Source organism: Oncorhynchus mykiss, chromosome 9 (assembly GCF_057628025.1).
Source record: "Oncorhynchus mykiss isolate SJ-2025 chromosome 9, ASM5762802v1, whole genome shotgun sequence".
NCBI lineage: Eukaryota > Metazoa > Chordata > Actinopteri > Salmoniformes > Salmonidae > Oncorhynchus > Oncorhynchus mykiss.
Window position 1 is genome coordinate 5254831 of NC_143030.1, and position 17425 is coordinate 5272255.

Sequence of the window (17425 nt, forward strand, 5' to 3'; positions counted from 1 at the left end):
GATACAGGTCATATTATACAGGAGATACAGGTCATATTATACAGGAGATACAGGTCATATTATACAGGAGATACAGGTCATATTATACAGGAGATACCGGTCATATTATACAGGAGATACAGGTCATATTATACAGGAGATACAGGTCATATTATACAGGAGATACAGGTCATAGTATACAGGAGATACAGGTCATATTATATAGACAGGAGAAACAGGTCATAGTATACAGGAGATACAGGTCATATTATACAGGAGATACCGGTCATATTATACAGGAGATACAGGTCATATTATACAGGAGATACAGGTCATATTATACAGGAGATACAGGTCATATTATACAGGAGATACAGGTCATAGTATACTGGAGATACAGGTCATATTATACAGGAGATACAGGTCATATTATATAGACAGGAGATACAGGTCATATTATACAGACAGGATATACAGGTCATATTATACAGACAGGAGATACAGGTCATATTATACAGGAGATACAGGTCATAGTATACAGGAGATACAGGTCATATTATACAGACAGGAGATACAGGTCATATTATACAGACAGGAGATACAGGTCATATTATACAGGAGATACAGGTCATATTATACAGGAGATACAGGTCATATTATACAGGAGATACAGGTCATATTATACAGGAGATACAGGTCATATTATACAGGAGATACAGGTCATATTATACAGACAGGAGATACAGCTCATATTATACAGGAGATACAGGTCATATTATACAGGAGATACAGGTCATAGTATACAGGAGATACAGGTCATATTATACAGACAGGAGATACAGCTCATATTATACAGGAGATACAGGTCATATTATACAGACAGGAGATACAGGTCATATTATACAGGAGATACAGGTCATATTATACAGGAGATACAGGTCATATTATACAGGAGATACGGGTCATATTATACAGGAGATACAGGTCATATTATACAGACAGGAGATGCAGGTCATATTATACAGGAGATACAGGTCATAGTATACAGGAGATACAGGTCATATTATACAGGAGATAAAGGTCATATTATACAGGAGATACAGGTCATATTATACAGGAGATACAGGTCTATATAATATAGGGGATACAGGTCATAGTATACAGGAGATACAGGTCATATTATACAGGAGATACAGGTCATAGTATACAGGAGATACAGGTCATATTATACAGGAGATACAGGTCATATTATATAGACAGGAGAAACAGGTCATAGTATACAGGAGATACAGGTCATATTATATAGACAGGAGAAACAGGTCATATTATACAGGAGATACAGGTCATATTATACAGACAGGAGATACAGCTCATATTATACAGGAGATACAGGTCATATTATACAGACAGGAGATACAGGTCATATTATACAGGAGATACAGGTCATAGTATACAGGAGATACAGGTCATATTATAGAGGAGATACAGGTCATATTATACAGACAGGAGATACAGGTCATATTATACAGGAGATACAGGTCATATTATACAGGCAGGAGATAGAGGTCATATTATACAGGAGATACAGGTCATATTATAGAGGAGATACAGCTCATATTATACAGGAGATACAGGTCATATTATACAGGAGATACAGGTCATATTATACAGGAGATACAGGTCATATTATACAGGAGATACAGGTAATATTATACAGGGGATACAGGTCATAGTATACAGGAGATACAGGTCATATTATACAGGAGATACAGGTCATATTATACAGGAGATACAGGTCATAGTATACAGGAGATACAGGTCATATTATACAGACAGGAGATACAGGTCATATTATACAGACAGGAGATACAGGTCATATTATACAGGAGATACAGGTCATATTATACAGGAGATACAGGTCATATTATACAGGAGATACAGGTCATATTATACAGGAGATACAGGTCATATTATACAGGAGATACAGGTCATATTATACAGACAGGAGATACAGCTCATATTATACAGGAGATACAGGTCATATTATACAGGAGATACAGGTCATAGTATACAGGAGATACAGGTGATATTATACAGACAGGAGATACAGCTCATATTATACAGGAGATACAGGTCATATTATACAGACAGGAGATACAGGTCATATTATACAGGAGATACAGGTCATATTATACAGGAGATACAGGTCATATTATACAGGAGATACAGGTCATATTATACAGGAGATACAGGTCATATTATACAGACAGGAGATGCAGGTCATATTATACAGGAGATACAGGTCATAGTATACAGGAGATACAGGTCATATTATACAGGAGATAAAGGTCATATTATACAGGAGATACAGGTCATATTATACAGGAGATACAGGTCTATATAATATAGGGGATACAGGTCATAGTATACAGGAGATACAGGTCATATTATACAGGAGATACAGGTCATAGTATACAGGAGATACAGGTCATATTATACAGGAGATACAGGTCATATTATATAGACAGGAGAAACAGGTCATAGTATACAGGAGATACAGGTCATATTATATAGACAGGAGAAACAGGTCATATTATACAGGAGATACAGGTCATATTATACAGGAGATACAGGTCATATTATACAGGAGATACCGGTCATATTATACAGGAGATACAGGTCATATTATACAGGAGATACAGGTCATATTATACAGGAGATACAGGTCATATTATACAGGAGATACAGGTCATATTATACAGGAGATACAGGTCATATTATACAGGAGATACCGGTCATATTATACAGGAGATACAGGTCATATTATACAGGAGATACAGGTCATATTATACAGGAGATACAGGTCATAGTATACAGGAGATACAGGTCATATTATATAGACAGGAGAAACAGGTCATAGTATACAGGAGATACAGGTCATATTATACAGGAGATACCGGTCATATTATACAGGAGATACAGGTCATATTATACAGGAGATACAGGTCATATTATACAGGAGATACAGGTCATATTATACAGGAGATACAGGTCATAGTATACTGGAGATACAGGTCATATTATACAGGAGATACAGGTCATATTATATAGACAGGAGATACAGGTCATATTATACAGACAGGATATACAGGTCATATTATACAGACAGGAGATACAGGTCATATTATACAGGAGATACAGGTCATAGTATACAGGAGATACAGGTCATATTATACAGACAGGAGATACAGGTCATATTATACAGACAGGAGATACAGGTCATATTATACAGGAGATACAGGTCATATTATACAGGAGATACAGGTCATATTATACAGGAGATACAGGTCATATTATACAGGAGATACAGGTCATATTATACAGGAGATACAGGTCATATTATACAGACAGGAGATACAGCTCATATTATACAGGAGATACAGGTCATATTATACAGGAGATACAGGTCATAGTATACAGGAGATACAGGTCATATTATACAGACAGGAGATACAGCTCATATTATACAGGAGATACAGGTCATATTATACAGACAGGAGATACAGGTCATATTATACAGGAGATACAGGTCATATTATACAGGAGATACAGGTCATATTATACAGGAGATACGGGTCATATTATACAGGAGATACAGGTCATATTATACAGACAGGAGATGCAGGTCATATTATACAGGAGATACAGGTCATAGTATACAGGAGATACAGGTCATATTATACAGGAGATAAAGGTCATATTATACAGGAGATACAGGTCATATTATACAGGAGATACAGGTCTATATAATATAGGGGATACAGGTCATAGTATACAGGAGATACAGGTCATATTATACAGGAGATACAGGTCATAGTATACAGGAGATACAGGTCATATTATACAGGAGATACAGGTCATATTATATAGACAGGAGAAACAGGTCATAGTATACAGGAGATACAGGTCATATTATATAGACAGGAGAAACAGGTCATATTATACAGGAGATACAGGTCATATTATACAGGAGATACAGGTCATATTATACAGGAGATACCGGTCATATTATACAGGAGATACAGGTCATATTATACAGGAGATACAGGTCATATTATACAGGAGATACAGGTCATATTATACAGGAGATACAGGTCATATTATACAGGAGATACAGGTCATATTATACAGGAGATACCGGTCATATTATACAGGAGATACAGGTCATATTATACAGGAGATACAGGTCATATTATACAGGAGATACAGGTCATAGTATACAGGAGATACAGGTCATATTATATAGACAGGAGAAACAGGTCATATTATACAGGAGATACAGGTCATATTATACAGGAGATACCGGTCATATTATACAGGAGATACAGGTCATATTATACAGGAGATACAGGTCATATTATACAGGAGATACAGGTCATATTATACAGGAGATACAGGTCATAGTATACTGGAGATACAGGTCATATTATACAGGAGATACAGGTCATATTATATAGACAGGAGATACAGGTCATATTATACAGACAGGATATACAGGTCATATTATACAGACAGGATATACAGGTCATATTATACAGGAGATACAGGTCATAGTATATAGTAGAAACAGGTCATAGTATACAGGAGAAACAGGTCATATTATACAGGAGATACAGGTCATATTATACAGTAGAAACAGGTCATAGTATACAGGAGAAACAGGTCATATAATATAAAGGTCGCAGGTCTTTTCAGCATAATTTTAAAACAGCTGCATTAAATGCTTATAAAAGAGCGGGGAGACTTGTGACTTACCGTAGCAAGGTGTGTGTGTGTGTGTGTCTGTGTCTGTGTGTGTGTGTGTGTGTGTGTGTGTGTGTGTATGATAATGGGGTGTAACTTACCTTAGCAAGGTGTGTGATGTGTAGAACACCTAGTAGCAGTATTGTCAACGCTGTCTTTTTCCCCATGGTGACTCCTGACGGACTAACCAACTAGCCTGCCTCAATACACAATGTGTTTCTCTCTCTGTCTCTCTCTGGGAAATTGATCATTCATCAATCATTACCCTCATCTGTCAATGTGGACCAACACACACACACACAGTTTGTGTTTGTGTGTGCCTGTTTCGGAAGTCCAGCCCAGTTGTTCCAGTAACTGACAAAACACACGCAAACCCACACACACACGCAAACCCATGCACAAACAAACCTCTTCACACACACACACACACACACACACACACACACACACACACACACACACACACACACACACACGCTGTCTTCCTCTGCATTCTAAACATTCTAAATGTAAAGAACGTTGTCTGTCTTCCTCTGCATTCTAAACATTCTAAACATTCTAAATGTAAAGTACGTTGTCTGTCTTCCTCTGCATTCTAAACATTCTAAACATTCTAAATGTAAAGTACGTTGTCTCTCTTCCTCTGCATTCTAAACATTCTAAATGTAAAGCATGTTGTCTGTCTTCCTCTGCATTCTAAACATTCTAAATGTAAAGCATGTTGTCTGTCTTCCTCTGCATTCTAAACATTCTAAATGTAAAGCACGTTGTCTGTCTTCCTCTGCGTTCTAAACATTCTAAATGTAAAGCACGTCGTCTGTCTTCCTCTGCATTCTAAACATTCTAAATGTAAAGCACGTTGTCTGTCTTCCTCTGCATTCTAAACATTCTAAACCTTCTAAATGTAAAGCACGTCGTCTGTCTTCCTCTGCATTCTAAACATTCTAAATGTAAAGCACGTCGTCTGTCTTCCTCTGCATTCTAAACATTCTAAATGTAAAGCACGTTGTCTGTCTTCCTCTGCATTCCAAACATTCTAAACCTTCTAAATGTAAAGCACGTTGTCTGTCTTCCTCTGCATTCTAAACATTCTAAACATTCTAAATGTAAAGCACGTTGTCTGTCTTCCTCTGTATTCTAAACATTCTAAACCTTCTAAATGTAAAGTACGTTGTCTGTCTTCCTCTGCTTTCTAAACATTCTAAATGTAACGCACGTCGTCTGTCTTCCTCTGCTTTCTAAACACTCTAAACATTCTAAATGTAAAGTACGTTGTCTGTCTTCCTCTGCATTCTAAACATTCTAAACATTCTAAACATTCTAAATGTAAAGCACGTTGTCTGTCTTCCTCTGCATTCTAAACATTCTAAATGTAAAGTACGTTGTCTGTCTTCCTCTGCATTCTAAACATTCTAAACATTCTAAATGTAAAGCACGTTGTCTGTCTTCCTCTGCATTCTAAACATTCTAAATGTAAAGCACGTTGTCTGTCTTCCTCTGCATTCTAAACATTCTAAATGTAAAGCACGTTGTCTGTCTTCCTCTGCATTCTAAACATTCTAAATGTAAAGTACGTTGTCTGTCTTCCTCTGCTTTCTAAACATTCTAAATGTAAAGCACGTTGTCTGTCTTCCTCTGCATTCTAAACATTCTAAATGTAAAGCATGTTGTCTGTCTTCCTCTGCATTCTAAACATTCTAAACCTTCTAAATGTAAAGTACGTTGTCTGTCTTCCTCTGCATTCTAAACATTCTAAACCTTCTAAATGTAAAGCACGTTGTCTGTCTTCCTCTGCATTCTAAACATTCTAAATGTAAAGCACATTGTCTGTCTTCCTCTGCATTCTAAACATTCCAAACATTCTAAATGTAAAGCACGTTGTCTGTCTTCCTCTGCATTCTAAACATTCTAAACATTCTAAATGTAAAGCACGTTGTCTGTCTTCCTCTGCATTCTAAACATTCTAAACATTCTAAATGTAAAGTACGTTGTTGTCACGTTCTGACCTCTATTTCTGTTGTTTTGTATTTATTTAGTATGGTCAGGGCGTGAGTTGGGTGGGCAGTCTATGTTTGTTTTTCTATGTTTTGGGGCATTTCTATGTTTTCGGCCTAGTATGGTTCTCAATCAGAGGCAGGTGTCATTAGTTGTCTCTGATTGATAATCATACTTAGGTAGCCTGGGTTTCACTGTGTGTTTGTGGGTGATTGTTCCTGTCACTGTGTTTGTTGTCACAGGATAGGACTGTTTTGCGTTTTCACATTTCTTGTTTTTGTTAGTTTGTTCATGTGTAGTGATTTATTAAAACATGAATAACCACCACGCTGCGCTTTGGTCCGCTTCTCTTCCTCCTACAGACGAACGCCCTTACAGAATCACCCACCTACCAGGGACCAAGCGGCGTGGTAAACAGAGGCAGCAGCAACAGCAGCAGCAGGAGAAGCGACTGGTGCAGCAGGAGCAGCAGCAGCAAAAGCAGCAGCAGGAGGAGCAACAGCAGCAGCAGCAAAATCAGCAGTGGGAGAGGCTGCACTACTTGGAGAGATGGACTTGGGAGGAGATTCTAGACGGGAAAGGACCCTGGGCAGAGCCAGGAGAATATTGCCGCCCCAAGGCCGAGCTGGAGGCAGCAAAAGCAGAGAGGCGGCATTATGAGGAACTAGCACGGCAGAGCGGATGGAAGCCCGAGAGTCACCCCCAAAAATTTCTTGGGGGGGGGCACAGGGGGAGTGTGGCAGAGTCAGGAGTCAGACCTGAGCCAACTCCCCCGTTTATCGTGAGGAGCCAAGGAGGAGCTCAGAACCAGAGCTGGTGTTGGAGGTGAGCGAAGCAGAGACTGTGAAGGAGTTAATGGGGAAATTGGAGGAGAGTGATATGAGGGACTTGCTGGTTTGGTGCATGAGGCACGACATTCGCCCGACGGAGCGTGTCAGGGATTTAATGGCACCGGGGTCAGCTCTCCATACTCATCCTGAGGTGCGTGCGAGGGGTCTGGTGAAGACTGTGCCAGCCTCACGCACCAGGCCTCCTGTGCATCTCCCTAGCCTTGCACGTCCTGCGCCATCTCAGCACTACGGTGCTCCTAGCAGTGCTAACTGTGGCGGGCGTGGTGCTGGTCAGGCACCGTGTTATGCAGTTGTGTGCACGGTGTCCCCAGTACGCGTACTTAGCCCGGTGCGCTACATTCCAGCTCCCCACATCTGCCGGGCTAGGGTGAAGATCCAGCCAGGGCGGTTGGTGCCAGCCCTGCTCTCAAGATCTCCAGTACGCCTTCACGGTCCGGTCTATCCGTCACCACCTCCACGCACCAGCCCTCCGGTGGCAGCCCCCCGTACCAGGCTGTCTCTCCGGCCCATCCTTACAGGGGCTTCCTCCTCTCCAGCGCTGCCGGAGCCTCCCGCCTGTCCGGCGCCTCTGCCGGAGCCTCCCGCCTGTCCGGCGCCGCTGCCGGAGCCTCCCGCCTGTCCGGCGCCGCTGCCGGAGCCTCCCGCCTGTCCGGCGCCTCTGCCGGAGCCTCCCGCCTGTCCGGCGCCGCTGCCGGAGCCTCCCGCCTGTCCGGCGCCTCTGCCGGAGCCTCCCGCCTGTCCGGCGCCTCTGCCGGAGCCTCCCGCCTGTCCGGCGCCTCTGCCGGAGCCTCCCGCCTGTCCGGCGCCTCTGCCGGAGCCTCCCGCCTGTCCGGCGCCTCTGCCGGAGCCTCCCGCCTGTCCGGCGCCGCTGCCGGAGCCTCCCGCCTGTCCGGCGCCTCTGCCGGAGCCTCCCGCCTGTCCGGCGCCTCTGCCGGAGCCTCCCGCCTGTCCGGCGCCTCTGCCGGAGCCTCCCGCATCTCCGGCGCTACCAGGGCCTTCCTCTTCTCCAGCGTTGCCGGAGCTTCCCGTCTGCTCAGCGCCAGCTGAGCTTCCCGTCTGCCCAGCGCCAGCTGAGCTTCCCGTCTGCCCAGCGCCAGCTGAGCTTCCCGTCTGCCCAGCGCCAGCTGAGCTTCCCGTCTGCCCAGCGCCAGCTGAGCTTCCCGTCTGCCCAGCGCCAGCTGAGCTTCCCGTCTGCCCAGCGCCAGCTGAGCTTCCCGTCTGCCCAGCGCCAGCTGAGCTTCCCGTCTGCCCAGCGCCAGCTGAACCTCCCGTCTGCCCAGCGCCGCCAACGCCGCCCGTCTGCCCAGCGGCGCCAGCGCCGTCCGTCTGCCCAGCGCCGCCAGCGCCGTCCGTCTGCCCAGCGCCGCCAGCGCCGTCCGTCAGCCAGGGGCCGCCAGCGCCGTCCGTCAGCCAGGGGCCGCCAGCGCCGTCCGTCAGCCAGGGGCCGCCAGCGCCGCCCGTCAGCCAGGGGCCGCCAGCGCCGCCCGTCAGCCAGGGGCCGCCAGCGCCGCCCGTCAGCCAGGGGCCGCCAGCGCCGCCCGTCAGCCAGGGGCCGCCAGCGCCGCCCGTCAGCCAGGGGCCGCCAGCGCCGCCCGTCAGCCAGGGGCCGCCAGCGCCGCCCGTCAGCCAGGGGCCGCCAGCGCCGCCCGTCAGCCAGGGGCCGCCAGCGCCGCCCGTCAGCCAGGGGCCGCCAGTGCCGCCAGTCAGCCAGGTGCCGCCAGTCAGCCAGGGGCCGCCAGTGCCGCCAGTCAGCCAGGGGCCGCCAGTGCCGCCAGTCAGCCAGGTGCCGCCAGTCAGCCAGGTGCCGCCAGTCAGCCAGGGGCCGCCAGTCAGCCAGGGGCCGCCAGTGCCGCCAGTCAGCCAGGGGCCGCCAGTGCCGCCAGTAAGCCAGGGGCCGCCAGTAAGCCAGGGGCCGCCAGTGCCGTCAGTCAGCCAGGGGCCGCCCGAGCAGCTGCCCCTCTGTCCAGAGCAGCTGTCGCCCCTCTGTCCCAAGCTGCTGCCGCCCCTCTGTCCCGAGCAGCTGTCCCTCTGTCCCGAGCAGCTGCCCCTCTGTCCCGAGCAGCTGCCGCCCCTCTGTCCCGAGCAGCTGCCGCCCCTCTGTCCCGAGCAGCTGCCGCCCCTCTGTCCCGAGCAGCTGCCGCCCCTCTGTCCCGAGCAGCTGCTGCCCCTCTGTCCCGAGCTGCCCCTCTGTCCCGAGCAGCCCCTCTGTCCAGTGGGGTCATTGAGAGGGGTGGCCATGGTGAGTAAGCCAGGGAGGCGGACAATAAGGCGGACTAAGACAATGGTGAAGTGGGGTCCGCGTCCCGCGCCAGAGCCGCCACCGCGGACAGACGCCCACCCAGACCCTCCCCTATAGGTCAAGGTTTTGCGGCCGGAGTCCGCACCTTTGGGGGGGGGTACTGTCACGTTCTGACCTCTATTTCTGTTTTGTATTTATTTAGTATGGTCAGGGCGTGAGTTGGGTGGGCAGTCTATGTTTGTTTTTCTATGTTTTGGGGCATTTCTATGTTTTCGGCCTAGTATGGTTCTCAATCAGAGGCAGGTGTCATTAGTTGTCTCTGATTGAGAATCATACTTAGGTAGCCTGGGTTTCACTGTGTGTTTGTGGGTGATTGTTCCTGTCACTGTTTGTTGTCACAGGATAGGACTGTTTTGCGTTTTCACATTTCTTGTTTTTGTTAGTTTGTTCATGTGTAGTGATTTATTAAAACATGAATAACCACCACGCTGCGATTTGGTCCGCTTCTCTTCCTCCTACAGACGAACGCCCTTACAGTTGTCTGTCTTCCTCTGCATTCTAAACATTCTAAACATTCTAAATGTAAAGTACGTTGTCTGTCTTCCTCTGCATTCTAAACATTCTAAATGTAAAGCATGTTGTCTGTCTTCCTCTGCATTCTAAATGTAAAGCATGTTGTCTGTCTTCCTCTGCATTCTAAACATTCTAAATGTAAAGCACGTTGTCTGTCTTCCTCTGCATTCTAAACATTCTAAATGTAAAGCACGTCGTCTGTCTTCCTCTGCATTCTAAACATTCTAAATGTAAAGCACGTTGTCTGTCTTCCTCTGCATTCTAAACATTCTAAATGTAAAGCACGTTGTCTGTCTTCCTCTGCTTTCTAAACATTCTAAACATTCTAAATGTAAAGTGCGTTGTCTGTCTTCCTCTGCATTCTAAACATTCTAAACATCCTAAACATTCTAAATGTAAAGCACGTTGTCTGTCTTCCTCTGCATTCTAAACATTCCAAACATTCTAAATGTAAAGCATGTCTGTCTTCCTCTGCATTCTAAACATTCCAAACATTCTAAATGTAAAGCACGTTGTCTGTCTTCCTCTGCATTCTAAACATTCTAAATGTAAAGCATGTTGTCTGTCTTCCTCTGCATTCTAAACATTCTAAACCTTCTAAATGTAAAGTACGTTGTCTGTCTTCCTCTGCATTCTAAACGTTCTAAACCTTCTAAATGTAAAGCACGTTGTCTGTCTTCCTCTGCATTCTAAACATTCTAAATGTAAAGCACGTTGTCTGTCTTCCTCTACATTCTAAACATTCTAAATGTAAAGCACGTCGTCTGTCTTCCTCTGCATTCTAAATGTAAAGCACGTTGTCTGTCTTCCTCTGCATTCTAAAACTTCTAAATGTAAAGCACGTTGTCTGTCTTCCTCTGCATTCTAAACATTCTAAGTGTAAAGCACGTTGTCTGTCTTCCTCTGTATTCTAAACATTCTAAACCTTCTAAATGTAAAGTACGTTGTCTGTCTTCCTCTGCTTTCTAAACATTCTAAATGTAAAGTACGTTGTCTGTCTTCCTCTGCATTCTAAACATTCTAAACATTCTAAATGTAAAGCACGTTGTCTGTCTTCCTCTGCATTCTAAACATTCTAAATGTAAAGCACGTTGTCTGTCTTCCTCTGCATTCTAAACATTCTAAATGTAAAGCACGTTGTCTGTCTTCCTCTGCATTCTAAACGTTCTAAACCTTCTAAATGTAAAGCACGTTGTCTGTCTTCCTCTGCATTCTAAACGTTCTAAACCTTCTAAATGTAAAGCATGTTGTCTGTCTTCCTCTGCATTCTAAACATTCTAAATGTAAAGCACGTTGTCTGTCTTCCTCTGCATTCTAAACGTTCTAAACCTTCTAAATGTAAAGCACGTTGTCTGTCTTCCTCTGCATTCTAAACGTTCTAAACCTTCTAAATGTAAAGCATGTTGTCTGTCTTCCTCTGCATTCTAAACCTTCTAAATGTAAAGCACGTTGTCTGTCTTCCACTGCATTCTAAACGTTCTAAACCTTCTAAATGTAAAGCATGTTGTCTGTCTTCCTCTGCATTCTAAACATTCTAAATGTAAAGTACGTTGTCTGTCTTCCTCTGCATTCTAAACCTTCTAAATGTAAAGCACGTTGTCTGTCTTCCTCTGCATTCTAAACATTCTAAATGTAAAGCACGTTGTCTGTCTTCCTCTGCATTCTAAACATTCTAAACATTCTAAATGTAAAGCACGTTGTCTGTCTTCCTCTGCATTCTAAACATTCTAAATGTAAAGTACGTTGTCTGTCTTCCTCTGCTTTCTAAACATTCTAAATGTAAAGCACGTTGTCTGTCTTCCTCTGCATTCTAAACATTCCAAACATTCTAAATGTAAAGCATGTTGTCTGTCTTCCTCTGCATTCTAAACATTCCAAACATTCTAAATGTAAAGCACGTTGTCTGTCTTCCTCTGCATTCTAAACATTCTAAATGTAAAGCATGTTGTCTGTCTTCCTCTGCATTCTAAACGTTCTAAACCTTCTAAATGTAAAGCACGTTGTCTGTCTTCCTCTGCATTCTAAACATTCTAAACATTCTAAATGTAAAGCACGTCGTCTGTCTTCCTCTGCATTCTAAATGTAAAGCACGTTGTCTGTCTTCCTCTGCATTCTAAACATTCTAAATGTAAAGTACGTTGTCTGTCTTCCTCTGCTTTCTAAACATTCTAAATGTAAAGCACGTTGTCTGTCTTCCTCTGCATTCTAAACATTCTAAATGTAAAGCACGTTGTCTGTCTTCCTCTGCATTCTAAACATTCTAAACATTCTAAATGTAAAGCACGTTGTCTGTCTTCCTCTGCATTCTAAATGTAAAGCACGTTGTCTGTCTTCCTCTGCATTCTAAACCTTCTAAATGTAAAGCACGTCTGTCTTCCTCTGCATTCTAAACATTCTAAATGTAAAGTACGTTGTCTGTCTTCCTCTGCATTCTAAACATTCTAAACATTCTAAATGTAAAGCACGTTGTCTGTCTTCCTCTGCATTCTAAACATTCTAAACATTCTAAATGTAAAGCACGTTGTCTGTCTTCCTCTGTATTCTAAACATTCTAAACCTTCTAAATGTAAAGTACGTTGTCTGTCTTCCTCTGCTTTCTAAACATTCTAAATGTAAAGTACGTTGTCTGTCTTCCTCTGCATTCTAAACATTCTAAACATCCTAAACATTCTAAATGTAAAGCACGTCTGTCTTCCTCTGCATTCTAAACATTCTAAATGTAAAGTACGTTGTCTGTCTTCCTCTGCATTCTAAACATTCTAAACATTCTAAATGTAAAGCACGTTGTCTGTCTTCCTCTGCATTCTAAACATTCTAAATGTAAAGCACGTTGTCTGTCTTCCTCTGCATTCTAAACATTCTAAATGTAAAGTACGTTGTCTGTCTTCCTCTGCATTCTAAACATTCTAAACATTCTAAATGTAAAGCACGTTGTCTGTCTTCCTCTGCATTCTAAACATTCTAAATGTAAAGTACGTTGTCTGTCTTCCTCTGCTTTCTAAACATTCTAAATGTAAAGCACGTTGTCTGTCTTCCTCTGCATTCTAAACATTCTAAATGTAAAGCACGTTGTCTGTCTTCCTCTGCATTCTAAACGTTCTAAACCTTCTAAATGTAAAGCACGTTGTCTGTCTTCCTCTGCATTCTAAACGTTCTAAACCTTCTAAATGTAAAGCATGTTGTCTGTCTTCCTCTGCATTCTAAACATTCTAAATGTAAAGCACATTGTCTGTCTTCCTCTGCATTCTAAACATTCCAAACATTCTAAATGTAAAGCACGTTGTCTGTCTTCCTCTGCATTCTAAACATTCTAAATGTAAAGTACGTTGTCTGTCTTCCTCTGTATTCTAAACCTTCTAAATGTAAAGCACGTTGTCTGTCTTCCTCTGCATTCTAAACATTCTAAACATTCTAAATGTAAAGCACGTTGTCTGTCTTCCTCTGCATTCTAAACATTCTAAATGTAAAGCACGTTGTCTGTCTTCCTCTGCATTCTAAACATTCTAAACATTCTAAATGTAAAGCACGTTGTCTGTCTTCCTCTGCATTCTAAACATTCTAAACATTCTAAATGTAAAGCACGTTGTCTGTCTTCCTCTGTATTCTAAACATTCTAAACCTTCTAAATGTAAAGTACGTTGTCTGTCTTCCTCTGCTTTCTAAACATTCTAAATGTAACGCACGTCGTCTGTCTTCCTCTGCTTTCTAAACATTCTAAATGTAAAGTACGTTGTCTGTCTTCCTCTGCATTCTAAACATTCTAAACCTTCTAAATGTAAAGCACGTTGTCTGTCTTCCTCTGCATTCTAAACATTCTAAACCTTCTAAATGTAAAGTACGTTGTCTGTCTTCCTCTGCATTCTAAACGTTCTAAACCTTCTAAATGTAAAGCACGTTGTCTGTCTTCCTCTGCATTCTAAACATTCTAAATGTAAAGCACATTGTCTGTCTTCCTCTGCATTCTAAACATTCCAAACATTCTAAATGTAAAGCACGTTGTCTGTCTTCCTCTGCATTCTAAACATTCTAAACATTCTAAATGTAAAGCACGTTGTCTGTCTTCCTCTGCATTCTAAACATCCTAAACATTCTAAATGTAAAGCACGTTGTCTGTCTTCCTCTGCATTCTAAACATTCTAAACATTCTAAATGTAAAGCACGTTGTCTGTCTTCCTCTGCATTCTAAACATTCTAAATGTAAAGCACGTTGTCTGTCTTCCTCTGCATTCTAAACATTCTAAATGTAAAGCACGTTGTCTGTCTTCCTCTGCTTTCTAAACATTCTAAATGTAAAGTACGTTGTCTGTCTTCCTCTGCATTCTAAACATTCTAAACCTTCTAAATGTAAAGTACGTTGTCTGTCTTCCTCTGCTTTCTAAACATTCTAAATGTAACGCACGTCGTCTGTCTTCCTCTGCTTTCTAAACATTCTAAATGTAAAGTACGTTGTCTGTCTTCCTCTGCATTCTAAACATTCTAAACCTTCTAAATGTAAAGTACGTTGTCTGTCTTCCTCTGCATTCTAAACGTTCTAAACCTTCTAAATGTAAAGCACGTTGTCTGTCTTCCTCTGCTTTCTAAACATTCTAAATGTAAAGTACGTTGTCTGTCTTCCTCTGCATTCTAAACGTTCTAAACATTCTAAATGTAAAGTACGTTGTCTGTCTTCCTCTGCATTCTAAACATTCTAAACATTCTAAATGTAAAGCACGTTGTCTGTCTTCCTCTGCATTCTAAACATTCTAAATGTAAAGCACGTTGTCTGTCTTCCTCTGCATTCTAAACATTCTAAATGTAAAGCACGTTGTCTGTCTTCCTCTGCATTCTAAACATTCTAAATGTAAAGCACGTTGTCTGTCTTCCTCTGCTTTCTAAACATTCTAAATGTAAAGCACGTTGTCTGTCTTCCTCTGCTTTCTAAACATTCTAAATGTAAAGCATGTTGTCTGTCTTCCTCTGCATTCTAAACATTCCAAACATTCTAAATGTAAAGCACGTTGTCTGTCTTCCTCTGCATTCTAAACATTCTAAATGTAAAGCACATTGTCTGTCTTCCTCTGCATTCTAAACATTCCAAACATTCTAAATGTAAAGCACGTTGTCTGTCTTCCTCTGCATTCTAAACATTCTAAACATTCTAAATGTAAAGCACGTTGTCTGTCTTCCTCTACATTCTAAACATTCTAAATGTAAAGCACGTCGTCTGTCTTCCTCTGCATTCTAAATGTAAAGCACGTTGTCTGTCTTCCTCTGCATTCTAAACATTCTAAACATTCTAAATGTAAAGCACGTTGTCTGTCTTCCTCTGCATTCTAAACATTCTAAACCTTCTAAATGTAAAGCACGTCGTCTGTCTTCCTCTGCATTCTAAACATTCTAAATGTAAAGCACGTCTGTCTTCCTCTGCATTCTAAACATTCTAAATGTAAAGCACGTTGTCTGTCTTCCTCTGCATTCCAAACATTCTAAACCTTCTAAATGTAAAGCACGTTGTCTGTCTTCCTCTGCATTCTAAACATTCTAAATGTAAAGCACGTTGTCTGTCTTCCTCTGCATTCTAAACATTCTAAACCTTCTAAATGTAAAGTACGTTGTCTGTCTTCCTCTGCATTCTAAACATTCTAAATGTAAAGCACGTTGTCTGTCTTCCTCTGCATTCTAAACATTCTAAACATTCTAAATGTAAAGCACGTTGTCTGTCTTCCTCTGCATTCTAAACATTCTAAACATTCTAAATGTAAAGCACGTTGTCTGTCTTCCTCTGTATTCTAAACATTCTAAACCTTCTAAATGTAAAGTACGTTGTCTGTCTTCCTCTGCTTTCTAAACATTCTAAACATTCTAAATGTAAAGTACGTTGTCTGTCTTCCTCTGCATTCTAAACATTCTAAACATCCTAAACATTCTAAATGTAAAGCACGTCTGTCTTCCTCTGCATTCTAAACGTTCTAAACCTTCTAAATGTAAAGCATGTTGTCTGTCTTCCTCTGCATTCTAAACATTCTAAATGTAAAGCACATTGTCTGTCTTCCTCTGCATTCTAAACATTCTAAACCTTCTAAATGTAAAGCACGTTGTCTGTCTTCCTCTGCATTCTAAACATTCTAAATGTAAAGCACGTCGTCTGTCTTCCTCTGCATTCTAAACATTCTAAATGTAAAGCACGTTGTCTGTCTTCCTCTGCATTCCAAACATTCTAAACCTTCTAAATGTAAAGCACGTTGTCTGTCTAACTCTGCATTCTAAACATTCTAAACATTCTAAATGTAAAGCACGTTGTCTGTCTTCCTCTGCATTCTAAACATTCTAAATGTAAAGCACGTTGTCTGTCTTCCTCTACATTCTAAACATTCTAAATGTAAAGCACGTTGTCTGTCTTCCTCTGTATTCTAAACATTCTAAACCTTCTAAATGTAAAGTACGTTGTCTGTCTTCCTCTGCTTTCTAAACATTCTAAATGTAACGCACGTCGTCTGTCTTCCTCTGCTTTCTAAACATTCTAAACATTCTAAATGTAAAGTACGTTGTCTGTCTTCCTCTGCATTCTAAACATTCTAAACATCCTAAACATTCTAAATGTAAAGCACGTTGTCTGTCTTCCTCTGCATTCTAAACATTCTAAACATTCTAAATGTAAAGCACGTTGTCTGTCTTCCTCTGCATTCTAAACATTCTAAACATTCTAAATGTAAAGCACGTTGTCTGTCGTCCTCTGCATTCTAAACATTCTAAATGTAAAGCACGTTGTCTGTCTTCCTCTGCATTTTAAACATTCTAAATATAAAGTACGTTGTCTGTCTTCCTCTGCATTCTAAACATTCTAAACCTTCTAAATGTAAAGTACGTTGTCTGTCTTCCTCTGCTTTCTAAACATTCTAAATATAAAGCACGTTGTCTGTCTGTCCTCTGCATTCTAAACATTCTAAACATTCTAAATGTAAAGTACGTTGTCTGTCTTCCTCTGCATTCTAAACATTCTAAACAT

General features: G+C 42.1%; 1 protein-coding gene across 2 annotated transcripts in view; it reads right to left on the minus strand.

Annotated features, from left to right (window-relative positions):
- LOC149980721 (complement factor I-like) overlaps window positions 1–5218 on the minus strand; it is a 48376-nt gene extending 43158 nt beyond the window's left edge. Inside the window, exon 1 of one of the 2 annotated variants that reach the window (XM_090183323.1) lies at window positions 4884–5218. In XM_090183323.1, the coding sequence (XP_090039449.1) occupies window positions 4884–4949 (66 nt within the window). In that variant the 5' untranslated portion in view covers window positions 4950–5218. The remainder of the gene's footprint in view (window positions 1–4883) is intronic. The other variant, XM_090183325.1, reaches the window with a different exon arrangement.
- Window positions 5219–17425: the final 12207 nt, after the last annotated feature.